The sequence below is a fragment of the Carcharhinus amblyrhynchos genome, unplaced genomic scaffold, assembly GCF_965287045.1.
Source record: "Carcharhinus amblyrhynchos unplaced genomic scaffold, sCarAmb.v2.hapA scaffold_37, whole genome shotgun sequence".
In the NCBI taxonomy this organism is placed as follows: Eukaryota; Metazoa; Chordata; class Chondrichthyes; order Carcharhiniformes; family Carcharhinidae; genus Carcharhinus; species Carcharhinus amblyrhynchos.
The window spans coordinates 3,842,507-3,865,023 of record NW_027649778.1 but is presented as its reverse complement, the minus strand read 5'-3'; the positions used below and the strand labels follow the sequence as shown (position 1 = coordinate 3,865,023).

At 45.0% G+C, this 22,517-nt stretch overlaps 1 protein-coding gene across 1 annotated transcript; it reads right to left on the bottom strand.

Moving 5' to 3' along the window:
• Nucleotides 1-407: 407 nt before the first annotated feature.
• LOC145362255 (cytochrome P450 2C18-like) lies at nucleotides 408-21,970 on the bottom strand. Its single transcript, XM_080218330.1, has 9 exons — nucleotides 21,709-21,970; nucleotides 18,506-18,668; nucleotides 16,316-16,465; nucleotides 14,739-14,899; nucleotides 10,327-10,503; nucleotides 8,911-9,052; nucleotides 5,796-5,983; nucleotides 3,945-4,086; nucleotides 408-1,103 (listed from the first exon to the last, which is right to left on the bottom strand). Exons 1-9 carry the CDS (start codon nucleotides 21,889-21,891, stop codon nucleotides 922-924), a joined length of 1,488 nt encoding a protein of 495 aa, XP_080074456.1. The 5' UTR covers nucleotides 21,892-21,970; the 3' UTR covers nucleotides 408-921.
• Between the last annotated feature and the right edge of the window lie 547 nt (nucleotides 21,971-22,517).

The following is a 22,517-nucleotide window of genomic DNA, read 5'->3' as shown; positions in this document are numbered from 1 at the left end:
CCCGTCAACTTTTCCGATACATGTAATTTTATTAGGAAATATCAAGTGGTTTGATGCTTTAATAATAGTGGCCAAAATTCTCCTGTCCCGCCAACCCCAGGAATTGTAGCAGGCAAGGTGGGTGGACCATGCAAAGGTCCACTGACCTCGAACGGGATTCTCCGGTTTTGAAGCCAGTGTGGCAGGAGAATCCCGCCCGGTGGCCAGTAACGATGTTTAAAAATGCAAAATACTGCGGATGCTGGAAATCTGAAATAAAGAGAGGAGACGCAGGTCTGGTAGCGTGTGTAGAGAGAGTTAACGTTACACTCGGAACATCATTGACCTGTACTGTATGAAAGTAAGTAAGGAGTTCCCTACTAGAAAGAGGGCAGACAGTGTAACAATTTTAATCCGGCAATTGAGGGTCGGCCTGTAAGGGTGAAGTGGCCCGAGCCGTGGGCTGGTTAGCTCAGATGGCTAAAGCGTAGTGCTAATAACGCCAAGGTCGCGTGTTCAATCTCCGTACTGACCACAAAAAGGTATCTCTGATTAAGGGTCAGATTAATGGTCCAGTCGGGGAGCCCCCATGCTCTGTACTGAAACAGGAGTGTCAGTTCCTCTGGCACTCTGGTAGAGACTGCAGACTGAGAGCACTCGCTGTAGTGTTGTTGGATCTTGTAAATAAAGGAATTTTGGGGAAGGGACTTCCGCCTCCGAGGATTTATTACACATAGCTAAAAAAAAAACTGTTGCTGTGAGTCACACCTGGGGCAAGTCAGTAATTCCACGAACAACACCAGTGGAGAAATAAAGTTCTGAAGGTAAGGCTGCATTTAGATTAAATAATATATAAAAATCACAGAACATGTACAGGTTTTGAATTCTTAGATAAAAGAACAGTAGAAGTTCCAACACCAAAAGGTAAAATTCATAATTGGCTTAACGAGAAATAGCACAGAACTTGTACACATGGGGTATATGGAGGAGTCCACTGGACAATGATGAGATGTTGATATCCTTGCGGTCAATATCAGTGTTGAAGACAAAGTTCTGGAGCATAGTGGTCAAGAAGAGGAAGAGTTCCATCCGAGCCAAGGACTCTCCCAGACACTTCCTCTTCCCTGTTAAAAAAAACACAAGGTATAATTTAACACACGCCTCTAAAAGCATTCAACTGACAATTTTGTTTTGAATGATGTTCTGTTAATGAACAGGGTGCTGGTTCAGTTTCTGTACCTTAGAGTCATAGGGTCGCGCTTGCACCAAGGTAAGAAAGTCCCACCAAGGTCAACAGACCTTTCCATGGTCCACGTCCCACCTGCTACAATTCCTGCTATGGGTGGGATGGTAAAATTTCGCCTATAGAGTTTCACAGCACAGAAAGAGGCCTTTCAGCCCATTGTGTCTGTGCTAGTGAGATTGGCATGAAGCATTCCCATATACCACAATGATTTACAGAGCACTGAGCACAACCCTTCCTCTGCCCAAATCACTCATTTTAATAACAAATGCTTGACCCGTATTCATGCAGTTGGGGTATATATGCTTAACTGTGCACATCTTCTGAGCAAACATCTACAATCAAGAAACTGAAAGAGTGCAATTAAAGCAAAAAACACTTTCAGAATCTGCACCCTCTAGAGTAAAGTTAAAGTTTATTTATTAGTGTCACAAGTAAGGATTAACACTGCAATGAAGTTACTGCAAAATTCCCCTAGTTTTTTTTAGCTAAGAGGGAGAATTTAGCACGACCAATGCAGCCTAACCAGCACGTTTTTCAGTCTGTGGGAGGAAACCGGAGCATCCAGAGGAAATCCACACAGACACGGGGAGAACATGCAAGCTCCACGCAGACAGTGACCCAAGCCAGGAATCGAACCCGGGTCCCTGGCGCAGTGAGGTAATGGTACTGACCAGTGTACCATCGTCTACTGCTTGATTTGAAAATTTTTCAAGTTTTACCACAAATAAGTATTTCAGTATACCTCGAGTAAGGTGAGTGTCAAAATTGAGCAAATTTATAACCTGCTGACATAGAAACATAGAAGATAGGAGGAGGCCATTCGGCCCTTCAAGCCTGCTCCACCATTCATTACAATCGTGGCTGATTGTCCAACTTACCAGCCTCATCCTGCTTTCTCCCCATAACCACTGATCCCGTTTTCCCCAAGTGCTATATCCAGTCGCCTCTTTAATACATTCAATGTTTTGGCATCAACTCCTTCCTGTGCTAATGAATCCCACAGGCTCACCACTCTTTGGGTGAAGAAATGTCTCCTCACCTCCATCTCAAATGTCTACCCTAAATCATTACACTGTGACCCCTGGTTCTGAACACCTCCAACATCGGGACATCTTCCCTGCATCTACCCTGTCTAGTCCTGTTAGAAGTTTATAAGTTTTTATGTTAGCACCCCCCCTCCCTCATTTGTCTGAACTCAAGCGAAAACAATCCTAACCTAGTCAATCTCTCCTCATAATTCAGTCCCACCATCCCCGGAATCAGCCTGGCAAACCTTCGCTGCACTCCCTTGAGAGCAAGAACATCCTTCCTCAGAAAAGGAGACCAAAACTGCACACAATACTCTAGGTGTGGCCTCACCAAGGCCCTGTATAATTGCAATAACACATCCCTGCTCCTGTACTCAAAACTTCTCGCAATGAAGGCCAACATACCATTTGCCTTCTTTACTACCTGCTGCACCTGAATGCTTACCTTTCAATTGCCACCATTTCCATGTGGTAGTTATTGCCACAGATGTCAAAGTTTAGGTTTTTGACCAGCTATTCACATTTATTAAGGTATGTTTACTTTGGACACCAACATTTCAGTCCGTTAATCATTATATAGAGCAAATGTGCTCTTTATAATAACTGTCATTTTACCAACATATAATAGACAGGTTGTGTTAGCTACTAACCTCCCAGTAAAAAAATTAGGGACTGTTCCTTCATTTTGCTTCTTCAGCAGTCTTTCAAATGCATACTATTATGGTTAGGTCAGAAACTCCAAAATGTTTTATGGAGCCCGCCTGGATCATAAGTTTTGCACCTTGAATTTGGCTGGGATAAGCATGATAGGTTTCACTTCAGGTATGGTTCAAGCGACCCACTAGGGAGCTTTTACCAAACAAAGTTTTTTAAGAATATAGTTAACATCTTTAGTAAGAAAATTAGCAAGAACTTTTATCAATTTCAAACAAAAACAAAACAACTTGCTTTCAGATAACCCAACAAAATTTCCAAAACCAGGGAGAGAAAGACTTTTTTTCCAAAGGTTGATGTTCCTTCTAAAACTAAACTCTTCCTGCAGCCAAACAGGAAAAAAAAAACTTTACGCTCTCTAGGAAGGGGAAAAAATCTGGAACCCATCTGGAACCCATGACCTTTTCTCCTAAAGATGCAGGACCATAAAACTAATGCCAGAGTAAACATAAAAACCCCCATTTAAGCCGTTTAGATTATGGCTAATCATAGAATCCCTAAGTGCAGAATGAGACCATTCAGCCCATTGAGCACAATCCTACCCAAACCCTATTCCTGTAACCCCACATATTTACCCTACTGATCCTCCTAACACTAGGTACGATTTAGCACAGCCAATCAACCTAACCCACACATCTTTGGACTGTGGGAGGAAACCGGAGTACCCAGAGAAAACCCACACAGACATAGGGAGAACGTCCACACAGACAGTGACCCGAGGCTGGAATTGAACCCGGGTCCCTGGAGATGTGAGGCAGCAGTGCTAACCAGTGTACCTTCATGCCGCCTACTTAAGGAGCAATAAAAGGAACTCCTCCAGACAGCTCGGTAACAGTGACATCAGCTGAGGCTGGGAGCTACAGAGAATATGATTTTTTTTTAAACTAAATCTTTTAAAGATACACTAACATCACAAAGCTAACTCTTGGCCAGAAGATAAGCAGAATTTAGATCATATATTAGGGAAAAGCTTGTACCTGCAGAGAACGGCATGAAGCTTTCACTATTCTTGAAGCATCCATTTTCATCAAGAAAGTGGTTGGGGTGAAAGGATTCTGGAACCTCCCATTGGCTGGTGCCTTTCAGAACTGATGACAGTACAGGTAACACAAGCATTCCCTAAAGATAAAATGATTGCAAGTCAGACAAGGAAGCAAGCAGCATTTACATCCAAAACTGCCTGCAGTCTATTACAGCACGTCAACCCTGAAACCTCCATGGTGGTTTAGTGCTGGATCCATTCATTCATTTGATTACATGAGGGGGCAGGCACTGACATGAGTTTTAAAATGGTTTTCTTTGACTGAACAGAATTTAAAACATTTAATATGACAGAAGCAGTAAAGGAAAAAAGCGAACTTGGGAGAGTTCTACTGCCAGTCCCTGTACTGAGCTTCAGTGAACTGAACCGATCTCGAAAACAAACTGAAAAAGCACACACTAAAATCCAAACTATATTTCAACCCTTGTCTCGTTATCGGAAATGTTTTTTGCCGCCTGTCTCTGACTTAGAAAAACAATCATTGCAGCTGTGATTATGCTACTGTTTGCCTGCATTGTGTACCCTTCAGGATTGTAATCATTTCTTAGCCTTCTGATTCTACATGTAGTCACGTTAGCCAAGTTAGTTGCATAGGCGGAAACACCTTAAAATTAAGTCTTTCCACAGACTGAAGCATACATAGGATCTCTCATTTAGCATAATGTCTGATTTCCTTTTGACGACCAGGAGGTCACAGATTTGATCCCTGAGTTTAACTGAGTTATTTATGTTAGCTGGAGTAATAATGGAGATGTTACATTGAGCCTCACCATCGCTGTCTAATGAAGGGTTGGATAGGGAAGGTAGGGGCATATCAAATTTCCCACTCCAGAACATTATCCAGTAAAATCTACTGTTAAGAGTGAGCTTGCGTGCGGATAGTTTGCAGCGGCCAAATCAGCTTGGCTGTGATGACATTCGCAGTGGAATAGCTTGCATCATTCACAAATGAAGAGTGTTCACTCACGTGAAGTACAAAACAACGCTGTCAGTTCTTTTTTTAATTCATTCGTGAGACATGGGCAGGGCCAAAATTTATTACCCATCCCTAATTGCCCTTGAGAAGATAGTGGTGACCTGCCTTCTTGACAACTGAATGTCTTGCTAGGCCATTTCAGAGGGCAGCTGAGATTCAGTCACATTGCTATGGCTCTGGAGTCACGTGTAGACCAGACCGGGTAACGACATTAGTGATTTTTCCGACAATAGTTTCATGGTCACCAGTAGATTCTTAAGTCCAGATACTTTTTATTAAGTTCAAATTCCACCGTCTGCCGTGGCAGGATTTGAACCCGGGTCCCCAGAACATTAGCTGAGTTTCTGGATTAATAGTCTAGCAATAATGCCACAAGACCATTGCCCCTCCACTGGCAGATAAGAAAGTTACATTAGAATTATGGGCAAGTGTGGCACAGTGCTTAGCACTGCTGCCTCACAGCGCCAGAGACCTGGGTTTGATTCTGGCCTTGGCCACTGTCCAGAATCTGCACACTCCCCCCGCCGTGTCTGCGTGGGTTTCCTCCCGGGTGCTCCGGTTTCCTCCCACATTCCAAAGATGTGTGGGTTAGATGGATTGGCCATGCTAAATTGACCCTTACCAGGGTAAATACATGGGGCTACAAGGATAGGGCCTTGGTGGGATTGTTATCAGTGCAGGTTCAATGGACCTTCCCTAAGGAACATTAGTGAACCAGATGCATTTTTACAACAATCGATGATAGTTTCTTATCTGATATTTTGATATCCTGAGATACTATACAAATTTAGATAAATATAACATTCTAACCTTAGGGATCAGATATCCTCTGAATTCTACATCGTTTGATGTCATGTGTGGGAGATCCATGGGGACTAGGTCGATGTATCGTTGGACCTCATGTATGACAGCGTCAGTGTACGGCATTTTTGCTCGATCTTCAATAGTCGGACATCGAGAGGAGCCAATCACCTCCTCAATCTCTTGATGAATTCTCTCTGAGGGCGGAAGGCAATTTCACAATTATTTTAAATTGTACTTTGTTTTCAAGCACCACTCAACTCCGAACACATTCCGCACAATTCTCAATGTTTTATCATTTGACTATCAGTTCATAAGACATTCTTATCCAATCGCAAGACCATTGCGAAATTAAATGGTTTTTGTGTGTTTTACTCTGTAGAATCACTGAGAGGCATCATTATCCTTAATCCAAGATTCAGTACGTCAGATTTGCATTTGGAACATCCATGGGGGGAAGGAAAGATTAACGAGGGTAAGTATCTTAGACTGATTTGAGGTGCTGGCAAAGAATGAGAGTAGGAAGTACTGAAATGAGTCTTGTGTGCAGAGAAGACTTGGGTATTCAGAATGGAAGCTTTCATTTATTTCAGGGTCAATGGAGGGACCAACACTTTTTGCTCATGCCCAGTTGCCCTTGAAATGTTTAAAGTTTTAAAGTTTATTTATTAGTGTCAAACGTAGGCTTACATTAACACTGCAATAAAGTTACTGTGAAAATTCCCTAGTCGCCACAATCCTGTTCGGGTACACTGAGGGAGAACTTAGCACCTACGCAACAAGTCTTTCAGATTGTGGGAGGAAACCAGAGCACCTGGAGGAAATCCATGCCGTCACGGAGAGAATGTGCAAACTCCACACGGACAATGACCCAAGCTGGAAATCGAACCTGTGTCCTTGGTGCTGTGAGGTAGTAGATGCCAGCCTTTGTGCCGCGTAATTGTAAACCCTGTGATGAAGGTGTTCCCATAGCCATGTTATGTAGGGAATTCCAGAATTTGGACGCAGTGACAATGCAGGAACAGTGATTTATGTCCAATTCAGAATGGTACATGGGGGTCTTAGAGGCGGCGGCGTTCCCATGCACTTGCTGCCCTTCTTCAAGGTGACAGAGGATGTAGGTTTGGAAGGGGCTTCCCGAGAAGCCTTGGTGAGTATCCAATGGATGCAAGTTAGAGGAAATGAGAAAGGAAGGTACAAAACGGCACTGATCATCGCAGCATTGATAACAATTGTGGTAGAGTGAGGTTGATTTGAAAGAGAGGTAAGAGGGGGTAACCAACTAGATCACCCTCATCAACCATCTCCATTACCTCATAAAAAAACTCAATCTAGTTAAAAGTGATTTACCATTAATAAAAAACACAATGGTTTTCTTTAATTAATTTTTGTTCTGATTTACTATTTTTAAAAGCTTTTCTACCACTGAGATTGAATGAACTGATACAGTCTGGGTTTGTGAAAGGGCAGCTATCAGATTCTCCACAGATTTAGGAGCAAGATTCTAGTTGGACTTTTTAAAAGTTGCAAGTTTTGAAGTAAAGGGCTTATAGGCAGCAAACCTCAAGGCAGAGTTTCTTGGTGGCACCTTCAGGTTCTGAGATCATAGGAGATAGTAAGGCCAAGGGTACAACAATAAACCTGATCTAGCTTTAGCTGCAATTACAGTCAGAATGGGATGAGAAACAGCATGATGGCACAGCAGTTAGCGCTGCTGCCTCACAGCACCAAGGACCCGGGTTCGATTCCCAGCTTGGGTCACTGTCCGTGCGGAGTTGCACATTGTCCCTGTGTCTGAACAAAGAACAAAATCAGCCTGGGAAACAGGCCCTTCGGCCCAACAAGCCTGCGCCGCCATCTCAACACCACCAGTCCACCTCTCTACCCACGACCCCTGTCTAATGTTTTATGGCCATCCAGATTGAGGGAAACTGATTTAGGGACAATTTATTCCTGCCAATCAGCCTAACAGCACATCTTTGGGGCGTGGGAGGAAACCGGAGCACCCGGAGAAAACCCACGCAAGCACGGGGAGAATGCGCAAACTCCCACAGACACTGGCTCAAATCTGCAGGGGCTTTCCTCTGGGTGCTCCAGTTTCCTCCACAGTTTCAAAGAAATGTAGGTTAGGTTGATTGGCAATGCTAAATTGCCCCTTAGTGTCCCAAGATGTGTGGATTAGATGGATGGGCCATGCTAAATTGCCCCTTAATGTCCAAAGATGTGTAGGTTAGGTGGATTGGCCATGCTAAATTGCCCCTTAATGTCCAAAGATGTGTAGGTTAGGTGGATTGGCCATGCTAAATTGCCCCTTAATGTCCAAAGATGTGTAGTTTAGGTGGGTTGGCCATGCTAAATTATCCCTTAGTGTCCAAGAATGTGTAGATTAGGGGGATTAGTGAGGTAAATGTGTGGGATTACAGAGATAGGGAAGGGAGTGGGCCTGGGTCAGATACTCTTAGAGAATCAGTGCAGACCTGATGGGCCGAATGACCTCCTCTTGGACTGTGGGGATTCTATGACTCTATGAGATGGTTTCTGTGGCTGACCCACTATAGAAGCAGAGCTTATGGAGCTTTACCCAGTAACTCGGTTCTACTGGGGTCTCTGAAATGGGAATATTTCCTTTCTCCATCACGGACATTCAAAGAACAAAGAACAACACAGCATGGGAAACAGGCCCTTCGGCCCGACGAGCCCGCACCACCATTTTAACATTATGAGTCCCCCCTCCACCCATGACCCTTGTCTATGCTTATGGCATTCCACATTGAGGGAAGACTAATTTAGGGACAATTTGTTACACCAATCAGCCTAACAGCACATCTTTGGGGTGTGGGAGGAAACCGGAGCACTGGGACAAAACCCACGCAAGCACGGGGAGAATGCACAAACTCCTGCAGACGCTGGCCCAAACCCATGTATCTGCACAGCAAACAGTGATAGTCACTGAGCTGTCGTGTTGCCCAGCATCTGGTCCAGTTTAAGCACACACTAACGACTAGGCTACTCTCAAAACATCCAAGAGCAGCCCTCATACGACCCATCGCGTGTATGCCCCTTGTTGGATATGAGTGGTTCTGTTGAGACACATCCTCCAGTTACTCTGAGGAACGGTGCTTACCCTGAATCTGCGGATACTTTGCCAGAATTTGGAGAGTCCATTGCAGCGTTGTGCTGGTGGTTTCCGTCCCAGCCAGAAATAAACTCAATGCTGACATCAACAAGTTATTGTCAGTGAATTCTGAATCAGGCTTGTGTTTCTCCTGAAGGAAAACAAATGAATCTACCTTTAAAACATTAATGTTCTTACATTGTATGTAATCATTTGTTTACAAACCAGGTCCCAAATGACTTCTTTCATTTGGAGAAAACTTCAACACAAGCACTGTGGCACAGTGGTTAATGGGTGACACGCTGGTTAGCACCTATTTGATTTGATTTGATTTATTATTGTCATGTGTTGGTATCCAGTGAAAAGTATTGTTTCTTGCGCGCTATAGAGACAAAGCATACCGTTCATAGAGGAGGAAAAGAGAGAAAGTGCAGAATGTCGTGTTACAGTCATAGCTAGGGTGTAGAGAAAGATCAACTTAATGCAAGGTAGGTCCATTCAAAAGTCTGATGGCAGCAGGGAAGAAGCTGTTCTTGAGTCGGTCCATGTTTGATCTTGGACTTTTGTATCTTTTTCCCGATGGAAGAAGATGGAAGAGAGAATGTCCAGGATCGTGGGGTCCTTAATTATGCTGACTGCTTTTCCGAGGCAGTGGGAAGTGTAGACAGAGTCAATGGATGGGAGGCTGCTGCCTCACAGCGCCAGGGACCGGGGTTCAATTCTAGCCTCGGGTCACTGCCTGTTTGGAATCTGCACATTCTCCCCGTGTCTGTGTGGGTTTCCTCCGGGTGCTCTGGTTTCCTCCCACACTCCAAAAGATGTGCAGGTTAGGGGATTGGCCATGCTAAAATTGTCCTTAGTGACAGGAGGACTAACAGGGTAAGTATGGTGGGTTATGTAGATAGGGCCTGGGTGGGATTGTTGTCAGTACAGGCTCGATTGGCCAAATGGCCCCTTTCTGCATTGTAGAGATCCTACAATTCCATTTGGTCTATGTTTAAATGTGTAGGTTAGAGGGATTGGCCATGGTAAATTACCTCTCAGTGTCCAGGGATGTGTAGGTTAGGGGAATTGGCCATGGTAAATTACCCCTTAGTGTCCAGTGATATGTAGGTTAGGGGAATTGGCCATGCTAAATTACCCCTTAGTGGCAGGGGTACGTGAGTTAGGGGGATTGGCCATGGTAAATTACCCCTTAGTGTCCAGGGATGGATAGGGGGATTAGTGAAGTAAATGTGTGGGATTACGGAGGTAGAGAAGGGAGTAGGCCTGGATAAGATGCTCTGTTAGAGAGTCGGTACAGACTCGATGAGCCAAATGGTACTGTTTAATTCACCAGATTGGTTCCTGGAAAATTGTTCATTTTTAGGGGAGGAGATGCAAGATTTTGAATGTGCGGTTACATAAGGAAGCGACTCTCAGTACCTCTTCAATCTTAATGAGAAAGCTGTCAATATAATCCCTGGCGAAATCTTGTTGCAAACTTTCTTTGTGACTTTTAATGCTTTTATTCAGAAAGTTACTCAAATCTGCTACATTCTGCAAGATCTTCTTGTGAGGCCCAGGCAGAAGGTCCATGATCTTTGGGAAGTTATTGTACATCTGCAAAGCAAACAATATTTTCATTAACCCAATTAGTCTTTCCAGCCAATAGGCCAGCTGTCAACTGGTCAGTGTGAATCAGATATCATCAGTGGAACACTACATCAGTTCCATCTCCTTATCCAGTGCTGGGCCACCATCCAGGGGAGATTACACTGATATGCCAATATAAGACACCTATACAAAATTCACATGAGTCGAAAGGAGTGGCACAATGTTGTCTCACAGTGCCAGGGACCCGGGTTCGATTCTGGCCTTGGATCACTGTCTGTGTGGAGTCTGCATGTTCTCCCCAAGTCTGCATGGATTTCCTCCTGGTGCTCTGCTTTCCTTCCACAATCCAAAGATATGCGGGTTAGGTGGATTGATCATGCTAAATTGCCCCTTGGTGTCCCAAGATGTGTAGGTTAGGTGCATTGGCCATGTTAAATTGCCCCTTAGTGTCCAAAGATGTGTAGGTTAGATGGATTAGCCATGCTAAATTGCCCCTTAGTGACCCAAGATGTGTAAATTAGGTGGATTAGCCATGCTAATTTGCCCCTGAGTGTCCCAAAATGTGCAGATTAGGTGGATTGGCCATGTTAAATTGCCCCTTAGTGTCCAAAGATGTGTAACCTAGTATCAGGAATATGTGAGTTAGGGGGATTGGCCATGGTGAATTACCCCTTAGTGGCCAGAGATGGGTAGCGGGATTAGGGAGGTAAATGTGTGGGATTACGCGGATAGAGAAGGAAGTAGGCCAGGGTAAAATGCTCTGTTAGAGAGTCGTTACGACTCGATGAGCCAAATGGTACTGTTTAATTCACCAGATTGGTTCCTGGAAAATTGTTCATTTTTAGGGGAGGAGATGCAAGATTTTGAATGTGCGGTTATATAAGGAAGCGACTCTCAGTACCTCTTCAATCTTAATGAGAAAGCTGTCAATATAATCCCTGGCGAAATCTTGCTGCAAACATGGTAAATATGTGGGAGACGGCCTGGGTAAGATGTCAGAGAATTAGTGGAAGCTCGATGGGCTGAATGGCCTCTTTCTGCACACTGTAGGGATTGTCTGATTCAAGCTGTATTAGAAAGATAATGAAAGAATCTGCCCTGCACCCACCCATGCAGAATAGTAGACATGTGAGACAGGCTCCCATTGAAGATAGCTGATTCTAGGTTTAAAAGGAGTTGCACTGACCCCTGCTGAGAGGCTGAATTTTGAGGTTTTGAGTTTGATTATATTCTAGGGAGATCAGGATGGGGGAGCAACGACTGATATGAAAGAGAATTTCTTGTTGGAATATCATCTTGGACTCAGGATTGAGTGGTCTTATTATGATTCCCATGACCCACTGTGATTTCAGAAGCTGGAAAGCAGCCAGTGCTTTGCAGTTTAACCTGAGCACAAAGGTCATCTCTGTGTTAACTCCCCTGTTACAGCATTCTGTGTACTTTAACCTCAATGTTATGGCTCCCAATACCCCACTGGTTAGACCATCCCAAACAGTTCTGATCTTATAGAATCATAGACCCCTACAGTGCAGAAGGAGGGCATTTGGCCCATCGAGTCTGTACCAACCACAATCCCACCTTAGTCTCATAATCCCACATATTTACCTTTTACCTAATCCCCCTGACACTAAGGGGCAATTTAGCATGGCCAATCAATCAATCTAACCCGCATCTTTGGACTGTGGGAAGAAACCGGAGCACCTGGAGGAAACCCACACAGACATGGGGAGAATGTGTAAACTCCACACAGACAGTGACTTGTGATATTTAAGAGGCATTGCTGATATCCATTTTAAAATTAGTTTTAACTAATTGTCCTCTGCCACTTTTCATCTACCTTCAGTTCAAGTAACATTCTGTGATTCCTGAGATGTTAACTAATAGTTTGTAGATCCTGATAAGGTGCAATCTTAACCAGCCTTTCTATAGAATGCAGAGCTTTAAGTCTCCAACTTTTCCTCCTGACACTCCCCCATTGCTCTTCAGTTCAATCCCTTTCCTCCCTCCTCAATCTGTACCATGCTTGGACCCTGTTTTGATTTATTATTGTCACATGTATTTGATTTCAGTGAAAAGTGTCGTTTCTTGCACACTATACAGACAAGGCAGACCGTTCATAGAGAAGGAAAGGAGAGAGTGCAGAATGTAGTGTTACAGTCATAGCTAGAGTGGAGAGAAAGATCAACTTAATGCGAGTTGGTCCATTCAAAAGTCTAATGACAGCAGCGAAGAAACTGTTCTTGAGTCGGTTTGTGTGTGATCTCAGATTTTTGGATCTTTTTCTCAACAGAACATGGTGGGAAAAAATTGCCCCTCTGGACCTTTTGTACTCTCCTTTCTCACCTTAAAGCTATGCCCTCTAGTTTTAGACTCCCCTACCTTGAGGAAAAGATGTTGACTATCTAGCTGATTTATGCCCCTCATTATTTTATAGACCTCTATAAGATCACCCCTCAGCCTCCTACACTCCAGAGATAAAAAGTCCCAGTCTATCCAGCCTCTGCTTATAACTCAAACCATCAAGTCCCCGTAGCATCCTAGTAAATCTTTTCTGCACTCTTTCTAGTTTAATAATATCCTTTCTACAATGGGGTGACCAGAACTGCACACAGTATTCCAAATGTGGCCTTACTAATGCCTTGTACAACTTCAACAAGATGCCCCAACTCCTGTACCCAATGCTCTGACCAATGAAACCAGGCATGACAAATGCCTTCTTCACCACTCTGTCATCTTTGAGTCCACTTTCGAGGTGCTGTGAACCTGTTGATCTATGGCCTAACTCCATGCAACCTGCCTTTACCCAGTTCTCTTCAATAGCTTTGTTTAGCAGAAATCTATCAATCACAGATTTAAAATTAACAATTTATTCAGCATTAACTTCTGTTTGGAGAAAAGAATTCCACATTTCCACCACACAGCCTGAGTGTAGAAGTCTTTCTTAAATTCACTGTTGAAAGCTCTGATTCTAATTTTTAGGCTGTCTCGTAATTCTAGGTTCTGCAGTTGACAGAAATAGTTTCTTTCCAACTACACTCAAACCTGGAAATATCTTAAAAACTTCAGTTAAATCGTCCCTTAGCTTTCAATATTCAGCGAATCCAACCTTAGCTTGAATAACCCCTTCGCATCATTGAACATTTCAACTCCACTTACTATTCTGCTAAGTCTACATTACACTCCATCCAAGGCTAATACATCGTTTCTAAGGTATGGTGGGGGCCAGAACTGCTCACAGTCTAACCAGAGCTTTGTATAACTACAGTATCACTACCATGTCCCTAAGGGCGGCACAGTGGATAGCGCTGCTGCCTCACAGTGCCAGGAACCAGGTTCAATTCTGCCCTCGGGTAACAAGGCACGTTCTTCCGTGTCTGTGTGGGTTTCCTCCAAGTGCTCCAGTTCCCACACACACTCCAAAGATGAGCAGTTGGGTGGATTGGCTATGCTAAATTGCACTTTAGTGTCCAAAGATGTTCAGGTTAGGTGGATTGGCCATGCTAAATTGCACTTTACTATCCAAAGATGTGTAGGTTATGTGGATTGGCTATGCTAAATTGCACCTTACTGTCCGAAGATGTTCAGGTTAGGTGGATTGGCCATGCTAAATTGCACTTTACTATCCAAAGATGTGTAGGTTATGTGGATTGGCTATGCTAAATTGCACCTTACTGTCCGAAGATGTGCAGGTTAGATGGATTGGCCATGCTAAATTGCACCTTAATGTTCAAAGATGTGCAGGTTAGATGGATTGGTCATGCTAAATTGCACCTTAGTATCCAAAGATGTGTAGGTTAGATGGATTGGCCATGCTAAATTGCACCTTAGTGTCCAAAGATGTGTAAGTTAGATGGATTGGTCATGCTAAATTACACATTAGTGAACAATGATGTGTAGGTTAGAGGTTATTACCAGGGTAAATATGTGGTGTTACTGGAATAGGTTGGTGGTTCGGCCAGGGTAAGATGCTTATTCAGAGAAAATGGCAAATGGCCTCTTTCTGAACTGTAGGAATTCTATGATTCTAAAGTATGGGGGCCAGAACTCCTTCCAGTTGGTGTGGTCTAACCAGAGTTTTGTATAACTACAATATCACTACTATGTCCCTATATTCTAGTTGTTTAGATATAAAGACCGGCATCCCATTACCCTTTCATTTTTGTTTTGAATCTGTCCTTCACATTTTAGTGATTTATATACACAGTTTCAGTCACATTATGATCTAAAATAGAAAGAAGCACCTGCAACCAGGGGCTGCTTAGGATTCGACCATTTTCTGCAATCAGCTCCAACAACGAGAGAAACTCTCTATCTTCATATTCAAAACGATCTCCGAAGACAATGGAACAGATGATATTTGAAGCGGCACATCTCAGTAGAAAGTCTGGGTTAAACGGGTTCCCTGATACCATTGGAAGAGGCCAGTTAGAAAGGTACAGAATGCTACACAGGCAATACCAAAAGTTTTATGGACATTACAGAATAGGAATTTCCGGTAAAATTGCCAATTAGCTACCTGTGGTCTAATTCTTCCCCCCATCCGACATCCATATATGTACCCTCTCAATGGAAGATGTGGGAGAGGAGTCACTGGGAACAAGAACTTCCATTTCCCTCCTAATTCAAGGGCTGAGGCTTAATGCATTAGCCCCAACACCATACCACCCAAACAATTCAGAGGATTGAACATGGAGCATTCCTGGTCTTTGGCTCAGCTACTCGCTGCTATTGACTAGCTGAGCTATCATAGAATCCCTACGGTACAGAAGGAGGCCATTTGGCCCATCGAGGGTATACTGACCACAATCCTACCCAGGCTCTATTCCCATAACCCCATGCATTCACACTGCTAATTCCCCTGACACTAGGATCATTTAGCATGGCCAATCAACCTAACCTGCACATCTTTAGACTGTGGGAGGAAATCCACGCTGACAGAGGGCGGAAGTGCAAACTCCACAGTCAGAGATCCAAGGCCAGAATTGTACCCGAACAGGTGCCGGAGCGTGGCAACTAGGAGATTTTCACAGAAGCTTCATTGCAGTGTTAATGTGAGCCTACTAGTGATACAAATAAATAAACATTTTTTAAAAATGGAACCTTTGTGACAAGAAATGGCCATGAGGACAAACAGAAACTAGTTTCCACATCACTAGTGCCCATTATTTAAACCATCTGATGGCCCATGCATCTTGCATGCTGATGATGCAAGCACTCCAAGGTGACTGGAATTATAACCCAACTTTGCACAAATTGATGAGTCTGTTTCTGTGTCATAGACTGTGTAGGTGTTATATTACTGAGCTTCTGAATTTCAGATAGATAAATTCTCTATCAAGGCAAAATTAATTTTAAAGCCAAAGCCATCATGTCAAAATTTACTTTGCATCCCAAGGGTGGCATGGCGACACAGTGGTTAGCATTGCTGTCTCACAGAGCCAGGGACCCGGGTTTGATTCCCGGCTCGGGTCACTGTCTGTGTGGTGTTTGCACGTTCCTCCGGGTGCTCTGGTTTCCTCCCACAGTCCAAAGATATGCGGATTGGCCATGGTAAGTTGCCCCTTAGTATCAGGGGGACTAGCAAGGGTAAATGCATGGGGTTATGGGGATAGAGCCTGGGTGGGATTGTGGTCGGTGCAGACTCGATGGGACAAATGGCCTCCCTATATGCCCTATAGGGATTCAATGATTTTATGATCCATTCCACACTGCTAGTCCTTCCCAATTTTCCCTAGAAATGATTCCTGCCTATCCCTGGTTTGGTACATGGAAATTCTACCTCTAAGTCATTGAAAAGAATAATACTACTGTCAGAAACCTTTTTTATTTCTGAAAGCTGCAACCAGGAACTGGGCTTCACCCTGGATTCGCTCTTCAATCCCTTTCTTCCCCATTCCAAAATTCCTCAAGGTGCTGAGAGAGAATCTCCTCAGCTGCTTCCATCTCTCCCCATTGCTGGCCAGAATTCCTGAAAGAGAAGCAGTAACATGAATGGAAACTAGCTGTGATTGAATTTTCCAATTTTTTTTCGACTTGCAGGACAGACGCATCGCTGGCTGTCTCTAATCATTGCCCATCCCTAATTGCCCAAGGGCAGTTGAGAGTCAACCACATTGCTGTGGCTCTGGAGTCACATGCAGGCCAGACCGGGTAAGGATGGCACATTTCCTTCCTAAAGGGCATTAGTGAACCAGATGGGTTTTTCTGACAATGGTTTCATGGTCATCTGTAGATTCTTAATTCCAGATTTTTTCAATTAAATTCAAATTCCACCATCTGCTGTGGCGGGATTCGAACTGCATCCCCAGAGCATTAGCTGAGTTTCTGACTTAATAGTCTAGTGATAATACCACTAGGCCATCACCTCCCCATGGGCAAGATGTATTGAACATTTTTGATTTATTTTTCTGGCCTTTTTCATTGCTGTCAAAAATGATCGTTCAGTTTTGTTTGTTCATGGCGTGTGGGCGTCGCTGGCTAGGCCAGGATTTATTGCCCATCCCTAATTGCCCCTTGAGAAGGTGGTGGTGAACTGCCACTGCTGCCGTCCACCGCTGTAGGAACACTCACAGCGCTGTTTCATTCTCAACAGGACAACACGATAAATCCTGAGAGTATGAAATTAAAGACAGAAAACAGGAAGACCCAGCAGATCTGGGAGCATCTGTGTGGGGGGAGAAACCAAAAAGTGGGGAAAGCTGGAAATGTAAGAGGTTTTGTGCAAATGAAAAGGCAAAAGAACAGAAGGGAAGATTTGTAATGGGCTGGCGGAAAGGAGAGATTATAAAGGTGAAAGGCCAAACTGAGTGATAACAGAACAAGTAAAAGATGTGTGTGTGGAGGAGGCCGGAATAGCAGCATCCTGAATAGTTGCTGTCCAAATGCAAAGTAAAGGGTGGCACGGTGGCACAGTAGTTAGCTCTGCTGCCTCACAGCACTAGGGACTTGGGTTCAATTCCGGCCTTGGGTGACTCTGTCTCTCTCTTTCTGTCAATCTCTCTGTCTCTGGCTCTCCCTCTTTCTGTCTGTCTCTCCATCTCTCTCTCTGTGAACACACAGACTGTTGGACCTGCATGAGTTTTTCCAACATTTTCTGTTTATCATTCAGGCTTTGGAATTGCGTTCCAATTTTCTTCCGTCCTCCCACATCCCACAAGGGGCGGCACAGGTGGTACGGTGGGTAAGCACTGCTCCCTCACAGCACCAGGGACCCGGGTTCAATTCCGGCCTCGGGTCACGTGTCTGCGTGGGTTTCCTCTGCGTGCTCTGGTTTCCTCCCATAGTCCAAAGATGTGCAGGTTAGGTGGATTGGCCATTAGCATGAAGGGGATTAGAGGGTAAATACTTGGGGATAGAGCCTGGGTGGGATTGTGATCGGTCTGAGACTCAGTGGGCCAAATGGCCTCCTTCTGCGCTGTAGGGATTCTACGAAATTATGATACAAGTGAGAAGCATAAGAAAAAGGAGCAGGAATAAACCATTCAGCCCATCGAGCTTGTTCCGCCATTCAATACAACCATGGCAGATCTCGGGCTTCAACTCACTTTTCAAATCTTGCTGTTGTCTACATTGTTGTGGGATCTTACAGTCCAGCTGAAGGCGCAGATGCCAGGGGTTGGATGCCAGGATCTTATGGTCCCGCTGTTGTCAACAGGGCTTCCCCCAGCATGAAGGAGGCTATTCAGCCAGTGGTACTGCACCGAACACAATCCTACCCAGACCCTATTTATCCTGCTAATCCCCCTGACACTAAGGGGCAATTACCTAACCTGCACATCTTTGGAGTATGTGAGGAAACCAGAGCATCTGGAGGCAACCCACCCTAACACAGGGAGAATGTGCAAACTCCACACAGACAGTGACTCAAGGCCAGAATTGAACCTGGGTCCCTGTGAGGCAGCTGTGCTAACCCACTGGGCCACCGTGCCGCCCATGCTTCTTCCTATGATTCAAAATGCTCAAGTCTTAAAAGGATAAAAGCTGTAGTTGGAATGAAAGGATTGCTCACCATAGCCTCCTGACATTTTTTGGAGGACTGGGAGGAGAAATCTGCTGTCAAAATCGTGCCCGTGCTCAATCAACGCTTCCTTTATGGTCTCAAAGCCACACAGCACCACTGCAGGACAGGTACCAAGCCAGACAGTGAATACCGGGCCATACTGCTCACTCAGCTGTGGAGACACAAGAGATAAGAACCAACCATTAAACAAAATACTGCACCCCGTGTAACATCAAACGACACACCACTGTATGAAGCAGGACTCACAGCCAAAGCTTATTTCCTCAGCAAACAGTCCGCACCACCGCAAACAGCCTACCATCAGACCATAAGACAGAAGCCAAATTCGGGCCGTTGAGTCTGCTCCACCATTCAATCATGGCTGATATTTTTCTCATCCCCATTCTCCTGCCTTTTTCCCATAACCCCTGACCCCCTTATTAATCAAGAACCTATCTATCTCTGTCTTAAAGACACTCAATGACCTGGCCTCCACAGCCTTCTGTGGCAAAGAGTTCCACAGATTCACCACTGTCTGGCTGAAGAAATTCCTCCTCATCTCTGTTTTAAAGGATCACCCCTTTAGTCTGAGGTTGTGCCCTCTGGTTCTAGTTTCTCTTACTAGTGGAAACATCCCCTCCACATTCACTTTATCCAGGCCTCGCAGTATCCTGTAAGTTTCAATAAGATCCCCCCTCCCCGCCCTCATCCTTCTAAACTCCAATGAGTACAGACCCAGAGTCCTCGACCGTTCCTCATGTGACAAGCTCCTCATTCCAGAGATCATTCTTGTGAACCTTCTCTGGAGCCTTTCCAAGGCCAGTACATCCTTCCTTGGATACAGGGCCCAAAACTACACTGTCTATTCAGCAAGAGCCTCCAAAAACAAGAATGGACAGATCCCCGTAATGGGAATTACAGCAACTCGCTTGAGTTGGAAAAGTGCACTGTATCTGCCTCAGGAAAGAAGTGCCCATAACTGCGAGATTTTCACTCCACATTGGGCAGGTTCAGAGTTGAGTTGGGCGCACCATCTCAGAACGCTGGTCACCTGTGGCCACAAGAGATGTTGAGTGGCCAACTATGCTGGCTAAACGGTCTGCCTCAGTTCTCTAGCCCTCTGTCCCAGTTGCTTTGTTAAATATTGGCCCCTGCAGCCCTCATTCCTCACTTACTCCCACACCCTGCCCATGTAAACTCATGCCCCCATCTACTCACCTCATGGCCCTTCGTACCCTCAATGCCCACCCATGCCCCCATCCATGCCCGATGACTCCTTACAGTCTATGTGCTAACCCAAGCTCCCCACTATCTGCACTTAATGCCAACACATGTCACCCACACATCCTCATGGCCCCTTTATAGTTTCTATGCCTTATTAGTACCAACTCCTGTCAACCCATGTCCTCCACCACCACCTTTTGCCCCTATATCCTCAGTGCCAACTCACCTAGTATCTAAAATAGGCAGCTTGTAGGGGCTAAACTAAGATAAAATAAAATTAAGTTCAATTTTTTTCTATTCATTTGAGAAATGTGGGCGTCGCTCAGTGGGCCAGCATTTATTGCCCATCCTTAATTGCCCCTTGAGAAGATGGTGGTGAGTTGCTGACTTGAACCTGCTGCAGTCCCTGTGATGTAGGTACACCCACAGTGCTTTTAAACAGGGAGTTGCAGAATTTTGACCCATCGACTGCAAAGGAACAGCCGATATGTTTCCAAGTCAGGGTGGTGAGTGACTTGGAGGGAACTTCCAGTTGCTTTCTAAGAAGCCTTGGTGAATCTTGCAACTGTGCACTGGCAGTGGAGGGAGTGAGTGTTTGTGGATGTGGTACTATCTACAAGATGTACTGCAGCAACTCACCAAGGCTCGTTAGACAGCACTTTCCAAGCCCACGATCACTTCCATCTAGAAGGCCAACGGCAGCAGATGAAGGGAACACCACCGCTTGGAAGTTCCCCTCCAAGTCACAAAGAACAAAGAACAAAACAGCACGGGAAACAGGCCCTTCGGCCCAACGAGCCCGTGCCGCCATTTTAACATTATGAGTCCCCTCTCCACCCATGACCCTTGTCTATGCTTATGGCATTCCACATTGAGGGAAGACTAATTTAGGGACAATTTGTTACACCAATCAGCCTAACAGCACATCTTTGGGGTGTGGACCTCACCTGTGTCACCTAGCATCCTGACTTGAAAGTATTTCACCGTTCCTTCACTAAAAGCCAAGGATTTAAATAACTTGACAGATCTAAACACCTTATCAGTCCTTGAGAGTATTGACTTCTCCGCCATGAAGTCTTGGAACACACCCTGTAGTTGAGGCCATCCCGGGAGCGTAAATGGCCCGGCTGATTTGTAATTCATGCCTGTGCGCTCACACCCGTGCCCTTTCCCCTACCAGTTGGAAATAGGAGCTGGACTGCCAGATCTAGATCCTGCCCACCATCTTTCAAATTCTGCAGGGTCTCCACAACCCCATGGAAATCCAGCCCAGTATGTTTCCACAATGGTTTGATGTTAGACATTGATTAATAACAATAGTTTCTCCCTTTGTTATTTATTAGTCACAGTTGGCATAAATTAACACTGCAATGAAGTTACTGTGAAAATCCCCTAGTCGCCCCACTCCGACGCCTCTGCGGGTTCACTAAGGGAGAACTTAGCATGGCCAATGCACCTAACCAGCATGTATTTCAGACTGTGGGAGGAAATTGGACCACCTGGAAACCCATGCAGACACAAGGAGAATGTGCAGACTCCTCAATGGCCCAAGCCGGGAATCGAACCCGGGTCTCTGGCGCTGTGAGGCAGCAGTGCTAATCATTGCGCCACCATGCCGCAATGAAGTTACTGTGAAAAGCCCCCAAGTTGCCACACTCCAGCACCTGTGCGGGTACACTGAGGGAGAATTTAGCACGGCCAATGCACCCTAACCAGCACGTCTTTCGGACTGTGAGAAGAAACCGGAGCACCCGGAAGAAACCCATGCAGACACGGGGAGAACTTGCAGACTCCACACAGACAGTGACCCGAGCCAGGAATCGAACCCAGGTCCCTGGGGCTGTGAGGCAGCAGTGTTAACCACTGTGCCACTGTGCTGCCCCAGGTCATCAACACGGAATGGCCTCTTGGATGAGTTAAAGGGGAAGCTTAAGAAAAACCTGGAAAGAAACAAAAAGGCATTTGAATTACGGAACTGAGTTACTTACCTTGATGAGAGATTTATGAGGTGCCTTTATGTTCACCTGGAACAGGTTGCCCAGAATTGGGAGAGCAGGAGGCCCCGGGGGGAGCCTGCCTTTCTGCCGCTCTTTGCTTTTCCAAAACCATACAGCCAGCAGAATACTCAGGAAAGCAAAAAGCAAAGTTGTTCCTGGGTCACCTAAATTCATGCTGACAGCAGAATGAATGCTGAGCTATTCCCACAGGAACAGCGAAGGCTGGGATCCGGTTCGGGAATCCAGAAAACTTGGCCGCTGTGGAAGAATAAAAAGAAAACAACTTTCATCACCTGATTTGAAGAGTTGAATGAACTTCATAAACAACGAAACCAGTTACAAGAGTAAAGAGAGACCAGGCAGATCAGACTTGGCTTAGTCTGAGGGCAATTGAAGGTTAGAGAAGGACTTGCATTTATAAAGCCCCCTTTCCTACCTCGGGCTGCCCCAGATTGTCTTACAGCCCATAACATGTTGTGTTTTGAAGTTGTAATGGAACCCTTCATGCATGGCCTCCTTGATAAGCAATTGAGTAATTGGTTCAGCCTCTCTTTTCTGTGTTTGGTGCTGCAGGTTGCTAAGGGTCACTGTTCTTTAGAACAACTGATAATCTGAAATAAATCTGAAATATTCCAGAGCAGCTCACAGCCAGGAGCTGAGTCATCCTGTAGGACTGGTTCCCCTGCTTTGTTTGGTCTCATTGCAAGCGATTACACACACACACACACACACACACACACACACACACACACACACACACACACACACACACACACACACACACACACACACACACACAC

Bases quoted from the DNA above. Each gene is read 5' to 3' on its own strand.
- LOC145362255 (XM_080218330.1), bottom strand. From the start codon at position 21,891: ATGAATTTAGGTGACCCAGGAACAACTTTGCTTTTTGCTTTCCTGAGT. The intron at 16,466-18,505 runs GTGAGCAATCCT...CTTCTCTTTCAG, and splicing joins AAAAATGTCAGGAGGCTATG to GAATTCTGGCCAGCAATGGG. The intron at 1,104-3,944 runs GTACAAGCTTTT...TTTTTTTAACAG, and splicing joins CTTCATGCCGTTCTCTGCAG to GGAAGAGGAAGTGTCTGGGA.